This window comes from Pelophylax lessonae, assembly GCF_965119305.1.
Source record: "Pelophylax lessonae genome assembly, chromosome: 1".
NCBI lineage: Eukaryota > Metazoa > Chordata > Amphibia > Anura > Ranidae > Pelophylax > Pelophylax lessonae.
In genome coordinates, this window is record NC_138768.1 from 247,646,205 (window position 1) to 247,655,837 (window position 9,633).

Sequence of the window (9,633 nt, forward strand, 5' to 3'; positions counted from 1 at the left end):
ATTTATGGATTGTGTTTTGTAGAAGAAAGTAAAAAATAAATATTTTTTTTTTTTTTCAGAATTGAATCTTTTTGTATTAGTACAAAAAATAAAACGGCAGAGGTAATTAAATACCACCAAAAGAAAGCGCTATTTGTGGGAAAAAAAGGACATCGATATTATTTGGGTACAGCTTTGCACGACCCGGCAATTGTCAATTAAATTAACGCAGTGCCGTATCGCAAAAATGGCCTGGTCATTAAGTGGGTAAAACCTTCCGGTCCAGAAGTGGTTAAATAAAAATAACCAACATGTTATACTTACCTGCTCTGTCTGTACAAGGGTTTTGCACAGAGCAGCCCCAATACTTCTCTTCTGGGGTCCCCGAGCAGAGCTCCTGGCTCCGCCTCTTCATTGAGTGCCCCCACAGAAAACCGATTTCCCTGGGGGGCACGTTCCCGAGTCCCGCTGCTGCGTCAATTGACACAGACAGTGGGACACGGCACCGCCCCCGTGTCACTGGATTTGACCGACAGGAGCCGGAGCCAATGGCTTCTGCTGCTATCAATCTGTCCAATGAGTTGAGGCCCCTGCCGGTCGCTGGAACGAATGGGCACAGGTAAGAAAAAGGGGAGGTCTGGGGGGGGCACTGCAGCAAAGGTTTTCACCTTATTGCATAAAATGCATTAAGGTGAAGAACTTTGATACTTTACAATCCCTTTAAAGTGGAACTTCCCTTTTTGGAGTCCCCCCGCTGGTGCTATCTGCTCTTCCTCATCTTTGTCTGCCCTCATAGCAAGTAGATGTGCAGGCTCGTTCCTGCGCCGGGCTGTGTGTGTCCACTAACAAACAGCGCGGCTCAGCCCTTCCCCCGTTGCTCTGGTGTGAGCTTGTGTCAATAATTCATAATAGCATATGGCTAGCTGGGAGAATGCCCATTCAGTGGTGCGAACTGAAGGCAAATTGCCTTGTTCATGCCTTGTGGCTTGCCCAGCGTAGCCCAATATATATCTTGTGAATGGGCCCTTAAGCTGTTTGGCTTATGGTTCAATCACAGGGCATTATTCCATGCTGGATGACCATCAGTCACCGGTAGGAAAGATAGAACACAGTTGTTTTCTAAGTGTTCTGTTTGCACTGCAACGCAGTCCGAATGTGCAGTAAAATGCAGAAATGCTGCATTTTACTGCAGGGCATAAGTGGGCACTGCATATCACCGCGCTGCTGTGCGGTGACGTGATTTAAGTGTCACTTTGTGCACTTCAAATAAAGTTAGTAACAAAAAAGAGGAATCTGAAATGCATATCACACCGCTCCCTAACTGCAGCCAAAAACTAACAGCTGATCTTTCTGATCTCTGTTATCATTAACAGTCACTGCAGCTGCTATGTCTGACCTTGCCCAATCAAGTCTTGGTTTTATGCTTCTCTCTCAGATCCAGGAGTGTCAGATGTTATTAAAATTAAAAGAGAAGTCCAGGTGATGTCACGCACCTAGTTGGACACACAAAGTTGCCTATACTGCTGCTGAAACACAGCGCTGCTTCTTGTATGTAGCTAATGCTGGATCAACGTGTAATGGAAATTGCTTGTTTGGGTCAGCTTGGCCTATATAACTATTTAAAGCGAAATAAACCTGGAGTTCTACTTTAAAATAGAGGCATGACTAAAGCTTTTTGGCCAGATTTCTCTTGCAGGTCACAGAAGTGCACTTATTTTTGCACTCCTGTGACCCAGATTCAGCCGCTGCTTGCTGACACCACAGAGTAGTTCCAGGCTTTGATAGGATCCCAACCATACTGTGGGGATCCACACAGCTGCATGATTAAAAGCTTGCTCTGGCTCTCAGCGAGCAGCGGAGAGCCAAAGCCAGCTCTGCCTACCTCCTCCCCATCTCAGCGGGCAGAGCGGAGAGCAGTGACTCAAAGTCACTGCTCTCCATTCTCTGCAGACAGAGAACTGAGCGATCAGCGATCTTGTGATCACTCAATTCTTGGTCTTAAAAGTCAATATGGGACAGCTGCAGCATCACACTGATGTGCTGCAGTTTACTCACACTGCGAGTGCAGTGCAGTGTACCTTCAGCTTTCCTGCGCTTAGCCATAGACTTCTATTATATCCTGCAGATTTGGTACACTTTCTGAATGCAGGAGTTTTGGTGCGCTTTCATAAAATGCACAACACCTACAGAATATAATAGAAGTCTATGGAAAAGTGCAGCTAACCAAGAAAAGTTGCAAAAGCATTACAACCAGGTAAACCGCAGCACATCAATGTGAAAGCAGCATTATAGAGGGCTCAGAACAGTAAGGGTTTATATACATTTGCAATTTGGGGGGAGTTGGTAAAATCCCATGGTTTAGACATTTTTATCACCCCTGCCCAAAAAGCACTCGCTTTAGCTGCATTGGCCAGGGATGTACACGTCACAGACGCAGTAGGAGTTATACGTCCTGTCATGGTTGGTGGGTGTAGCACCTGCCAAGCATGACCCATTCAAGTGAATGAGGCCACTCTGCAAGTACCCTGCAATCTTGCGCAGTACAGCAAACAAGGGGTTAAAGAAGGCAGCATTGTGTTGCTTTTTCATCACCTGCCTTAACCCCTTGGACCCCGCAGAAGCATGCAATTGCGGGGCACTGGCAGAGCGGCCCCATTTACTTGAATGGGTCGCAACTGGCAGGCGGTAGCACCCACCAAAAGCAACAAGGGGTTTAATTCCTGCTACGGCATTTGTCTGCTGCCTCAGCAGCTAAAGGTGGTAGAGATAGGGAGCAGTAAAACCGCAACTCAACCGCAGGGTTTTACCACCCACCAACTTTGAATGTGAAAGAGTCCTAGGGGTGCCGCTGCCGAATGCAACTAAGGGCTCAGTCACAAGACTGCTGCTCCTCTGAAAAGTGATCCGAGTGTGTTTGGCAAGTGGTGAGGAGGCCATTTGTTACCTCCTTGGCACATGATTTAACCACTTAAGGACAAGGCCCATTTCTGACACTTGTTGTTTACAAGTTAAACATCAGTATTTTTTTGCTAGAAAATTACTTAGAATCCCCAAACATTATATATTTTTTTTTTTTTTTAGCAGAGACCCTAAAAACTAAAATGGAGATCGTTGCAATACTTTATATCACACTGTATTTGGACAGCGGTCTTACAAACACAATTGTTTTTGGAAAAAATATACTTTTTTAATAAAAAAAAAAATAAGGAAAAACAGTAAAGTTAGCCCAATTTTTTGCTATAATGTAAAAGATAGAAAACAGATATCCCACATGTCATGCTTTAAAATTGCGCACGTTCGTGGAATGGCGACAAACATTGGTACCTCAAAATCTCCATAGGTGACGCTTTAAAAAATTCTACAGGTTATCAGCTAAGGCTCCATGTACACGGGACGTTGTTAAAAGTCCCTTTTAATGGTGGAATTTTTAGGACGCTTGAAACGTCCGTTCGGTCGCGTTTGTACCCGCGTTTAGCAGCGTTTGCAGGCGTTTGCGTTTAGAACCGTTCCTAGGAGGTCAAAAAAATTATTCCCCTTTAAAATGGAAAAACGCGAACGCTAAACGCGGGTCATCGTGTTCAGACGCGTTTGTGCGTTTGAAACGCCGGGAAACATACGTTCGAACGCAAATAATTGCGTTCTAAAAAAAAGTCCCTGAACGCAACTGCCTGCAAATGACTGTAAACGACCATGTGTACATGGACAGATAAGATAAAATGTAGATGGGTTCAGGGGCTTCTGAAAAAAACGCCCAACTGCTCCTAAACGGCCATTTCCAGCGTCCCGTGTACATGGACCCTTAGAGTTACAGAGGAGGTCTAGGGCTAGAATTATTGCTCTCACTCTAACGATCACAGTGATACCTCATGTGTGGTTTGGACACCGTGCACATATGTGGGCGCGACTTGCGTATGTGTTCGCTTCTGCGTGCGAGCTCGGAGGGACAGGGCGGCTAAAAAAAAAATGTTTCTCCTATTTTACCTTTTACACTGTCCCTTTACAAAAAATAAATACATTTAGATCACTTTTATTCCTATTACAAGGAATGTAAACATCCCTTGTAATAGAAATAGGCATGACGGGTTATCTTTAATGTGAGATCTGGGGGGTCAAGAATACCTCAGATCTCACATCTACACCTAAAAATTATTTTTTGCTTGTCCTCTTGCTTTAAAGTACCTGAAAAAGAATTGAATAATTACATTTTTTTTTTCTTTTCACTCATCTTGTTTTTAATGCAAATATACTTACCTTCCTTCCTCTTCCTCCCTCTGCGGACACGGCCGCCGACGTCACTTCCTCCTTCGCATTGCATCCTGGGAGATGAGCGTCATCAATCCCAGGATGCAATGGGAACGGCCGGCCGCTATTCAGAATGCCAATTGCATTCTACAGCGCAAGCGCGAGATTGCGATCAGCATTCTGGGTAGCCAGTTCCAGGAAGAAGGACACAGCGGTTTCAGACACCCACAACGGAGATGGCCGTGCACTGCAATCAATTTTAAAGGCAAGTATTTATCTTTGTTTACTGTAATGAGCTGTAATGTGGGGTTAGTGTTAGGGTAATTAGGGATAGATTAGGATTAGGGGGGGTATTTTTATCTAAAAAAGTTGTATGTGGCCAGAACTCTGCTTTAAAAGCAAGGGGAAAAAAAGGGCCCTTTAAGGCCATTGAGTGGAGGTGATGTATGACGTTGCTCCGGTCCTCCAAAGCCATAGAGTCAATTGGGGGTCATCTTGCCCTCACTCGACTTCCTGCATACCGCCTCAGAGGACCGAATCGTTCTTTCCGCTACCGACTGCTCCGGTAAGCGGGTAAAACGACCGGGAAGTGGCGGGGGGGGGGGGCACCTCTCCCAACGCCCATAAAAGTGAAAGAGGACCGCCGGCTAAGTAAGAAAATACCAGGGTTGTGGCAGCTATCTGCTGCAATAGCCCCGGTATTTAATGTAAAAGTACCAACGTTAAACTGCAGGGGACGGTCCGGAAGTGGTTAAACCCACAATTATGACAAGGTAGCACGGCAATTTGAGGTTACATCAGATGTAAGAAGGTGACACTGTGCCCGGTGATCTTGGACTTCTCCCATGTTGTTCTGGTAGATCTTCGACTCTTTTTTGCAGTCACTGCAATGTTGTATAAATGGGGCACAGAGGAAATGATTGTTTTCTTTGCATTCTAGCATTGCTCTGTGCAGAATAACGCAACTCAGCACAGATGTCATGAACAAGCCCTCTGTGCAAATACAAGACAATACTTAATAAAGTTATAGTAAAGGCTTTTTAAATAACAAACATGTTTTACTTACCTGCTGCTCTGTGCAGTGGTTTTGCACAGCGCAGCCCCGATCCTCCTCTTCTTGGGCAAAGTTTATCACAACATTGCTCAGCTCAGAGATAAGAAGCATTGTATCATTTGATTTTATTGGATCAAAGGGATGAACTTTGATCTGCAAAATTAGGCCAGTTTTGATTTGCTGTAAATCTCCTATAGATCACAGGAGTGGAGATCGTTTTGCACTCCTGGTGACCTCTTTTCAGCAGACAGCATTCTGAAGTCCGCTCTCTGCTGATGTCACAGAAGTCGGTCCAGGCACTGCATCATCACAACCATGGAGTCGGGATCCACATTTTTGGATAATGTGAAAGGGGTTACGCTGAGAATTGTGATTTTTATTCTAAGGAAAAAAGTTGTGATTCTTATTTTATCCAGAATTGTGCAGCTCTACTGTGCCACTAAAAACCTCAGCCTTACAAATAAAGCTGCTACATTTTCTGCAGGACCCCTGAGCTCATCAGATCACACTTCAGATCAACAGAGAGCAGAACAAACAAAGAGGACACAAACCATGCTGTGTCACCCCCAAAACTAACCACGCACATTACAATCTGATTGTACAATCTCCTTTAAATCTACCAACTATGTAGTACAAGGGCCTGCCTCATTGGATAATAATTGATTGGATTGATAAAGTAGGCGCTCATGGAAAACCTAAAGGGTTTGTCGTACAAAGATAGTACAGGCAGGTATAATAAAAGGTGTACTGTGACCTAAAGGGCCGGTTCACGCATTCCTTGCACGTTTCCCACACCACCTTTGTGATCCGTTGCATGCGCCAATGCATTGTTGACAGTAGAGCTTTACGAGTAATCGTTAATAAATCACAATCTCGATTCACACCACCCCCCCCCCCCCCCCCTCCTCCGTTACAATCTTAAAATGCCAGATCCTCGATTCTTACAGGGCCATTCTCTGCTCGTTCACTCAGCTGTCAAAAGAAAAAAAAAAAAAGCCTCCAGCAAATGTTTATCAACATTGCTAAGGCTGCGAGATAACTATAAAAACACAATACTTTACAATGTATCATTTCCTTCTTTTAGAATTTAGATCAAAAGGAATTAACTTCCGTCTGTAAGCTCCGATTCACACTATAGCGATGACAGACATCACATGTGATTCGGAGCGCACTGCTCTGAAAATCAAATACGTTGTCTGTGCGATGCGAATTCAGCCATACAGATTGTAAAAAGACTCTGGAGAATAAAAATGGCGGTCATTGCAAAATTTTTTGTCATGCGCTATTTGTGGGAAAAAATAAGTTTCACTGGATTTAAAATAAACTAAACAGTAAAGTTAGCCCAATTTTATTGTATATTGTAAAAGAAGTTGTCACACCGAGTAAATAGACACCTAACATGTAACAGTTTAAAATTGCGCACACTTGTGGAATGGTGACAAACTACAGTACCTAAAAATCTCCATAGGCGACGCTTTAAATTTATCGGTTACCAGTTTAGAGGTACAGAGGAGGTCTTTTTATAAAATGATTGCTTTCGCTCTGGCATATCTCACATGTGCGGTTGGAAACACCGTCTCCATTTGCGGGCGCGACTTACGTATGCATTTTCTTTCGTGGGCAACCTTACAGGGAAGGTGGTGTTTAAAAAAATGTTTTTTCCTATTTTATTAAAATTTTCTATTTTTAGCACTGTTTTAAAAAAAAATAAAAAATCTGTAAACATCCTTTGTGACAGAAAATATGCAGTGACAGGTACTCTTTATGGAGAGATCAGGGGTCTGAAAGACCCCAGACTCCTCCACTGCACTTCAAAAGTATTCAAAATACCAAAATGTGCATTTCTGAATACTGACAGTTTTTTTAAAATTGGCGCAGTTAGCAACCGAGTAAACCAGTAGTGACATTGTTTCCGGGTTACTACATCGGAGGCCGGATAAAAGCCAAATGCGACTTTGCTCGGGATTCCAACCAGCTGGCGGACGTGGCGGCTGGTTTCTCGGGTCTCCAAGTGGAACAGGAGACCCGGGCAGAGCTGCGCAAAGGGAGGGATAACAGCCAGGCGGCCGCTGAGCCGCATCGGTGGTTATCTCCTGTAAGCCAACCGTCGGCTCTAAAAAACGGTATCGGGGTGATGCCTGGCATCATCCTGGGACAACCACTACCGCAAGCCGACGTATGGTATGTAGGGTTGCAGGAAGTGATAAAAATCTGTATTTTTTGCTAGAAATATACTTAAAACCTCCCAAACATATTATATATATTTTTTTTTTTTCTTTAGCAGAGACCCTATAGAATAAAATGGCGATTGTTGCAATATTTTTATGTTACACTGTATTTGCGCCGAATTCTTTCCAACACAGTTTTTTGGAAATACACTTTAACCACTTGCCGACCAGTCACTGGGACTGTACTGCGGCAAAGTGGCTCGATTTCGTCCAGCGACGTAGACCTACGTCGCTGGACTCCTCCCCTTGTGGGCGGCGCTCGCACGCTGCCAGAGGTTAGCTCCCGCTGTTTTCAATCACAACGGGAGTCGGGCCAGGGGAGGAGCAGCGGTGATCACCGCCGCTCTTCCCCGATCGTCAGGGAATCGAGTCTGGAGATCCGCCCGCTTGTGTAAACAGAGCGGGCGGATCTCCTAAGTGACAGGCAGGGTCAGATTGCAGGGTTTAGCATAGCTGAACATCCGATCTGTCCTTGTGTCACTCAGTCACCTCCCCCCACACACGTTAGTAAGCACCAGGCATACATTAACCCCTCCCTCTCCAATAAAATTAACCCCTTCCCTGCCAGTGTCATTTTTACAGTAACAGTGCATATTTATAGCACTGATTACTGTAGTAATGTCACTGGTACCCCCAAAAGTGTCAAAAATGTCAGTCAAGTGTCTGATCTGTCCGCCGCAATGTCACAGTACCGCAAAAAAAAAGAAAAAAAAAAAAAAAAAAAATCGCAGATCGCAGCCATTACTTGTTAAAAAAAAAAAAAAAAAAAACACCAAAAATGACAGAAATCTTTCCCTTAGTTAGTAAACACAATAACTTTTGCGCAAACCAATCAAAATACGCTTATTGTGATTTTTTTTACCAAACATAGGTAGCAGAAAACAAATTGGGCAAATTGTCCGTTAAAGTCGCACAGTGCCGAAACGCAAAAAGTGGCCTGGACGTAAGACAGCAACATCCTCCGGTGGTAAAGTGGTTAAGGATTAAAAAAAAAAAAAAAAAACAGTAAAGTTAGCCCATTTTTTTTGTATAATGTAAGAAAAAATGATGTTATGCCGAGAATCGTGATCTTTATTCAAAGCAAAAAAAAAAAAATCGTGATTCCCATTTTATCCAGAATCGTGTAGCTTTAGTTAATGGCATGCCAAAGATTCGCCTGCACACATTTCCGCAGTACCATGCGATTTGGTGCATCAACTACTTTTTTTGTGCGATTTGCAGTCTATTCAATGAATGGGCTGCCAATGGCACAGCAGGGGAAGGCACAGAAAAAGTGGACATGCTGAGACTTGTAGTACCCCATGTCATGCATAGAAGAAGATAAAGCCCGGATGAAGGAACCAGCACATTGCCCACCCCTGACAATGATAAACATTCTGCATACACAGCCTTCTCCCCTTCCGCCCATTGCAGGACCGTTATTCGCTTTGTCGCTCCCAGCAGAAGCAGCGAGCACTTACCGCTGACAGCTCGGTCAGCCGGTCCCTCATGCCGGCACAAGCTGTTGAATCCCCAGAGTCACGGAGCGTCTCTCCCGGTCACTGTCCTCTCCGCCTCCCGAACTCCGCCCGGTACCACAGCAACCACACTGCTGGGAGCAGGAGAGGGGAAACACTGCGCATGTGCTCCTCCCAGGGCCGATGGAAAATGGGTGGGCGTGGTCACGTCGCTCTATAAGCTGGGAATAGCTGGATGCGTTCCATGTTGGTGCGTTCCGAGCCTCGTTCTGCCTCAGCGCCTGCGGGAACGGGTCATGTGATCATTACATTGCATGGAAAAGAAAGTTTGTTTTAACCACTTCTGGACTGGAAAGTTTTCCCCTTAATGACCAGGTCTTTTTTTGGGATACAGCACTGCATTCGTTTAACTGACAACTGAGTCACTGTACCCAAATACAATTGATGTCCTTTTTTCCCCTCATATAGAGCTTTCTTTTGGTGGTATTTCATCACCCTTACGATTTTTATTTTTTGCACTATAAACAAAAAAAACAGCGACAATTATAAAAAAAAAAAAAAAAAAACAATATTTTTTACTTTTTGCTATATAGCACTCCCAATAAAAAAATATGTAAAAATCTAATTCTTTCATCATTTTAGGCCAATTGTATTCTGCTACATATTTTCGGTA

The 9,633-nt window shown here is 44.1% G+C and overlaps 1 protein-coding gene across 1 annotated transcript in view; it reads right to left on the reverse strand.

The window, feature by feature from the left end:
* STX2 (syntaxin 2) overlaps window positions 1–9,110 on the reverse strand; it is a 121,698-nt gene extending 112,588 nt beyond the window's left edge. The window contains exon 1 of the mRNA XM_082267026.1: window positions 8,964–9,110. Within this exon, the coding sequence (XP_082123152.1) occupies window positions 8,964–8,993 (30 nt within the window). The 5' untranslated portion in view covers window positions 8,994–9,110. The remainder of the gene's footprint in view (window positions 1–8,963) is intronic.
* Between the last annotated feature and the right edge of the window lie 523 nt (window positions 9,111–9,633).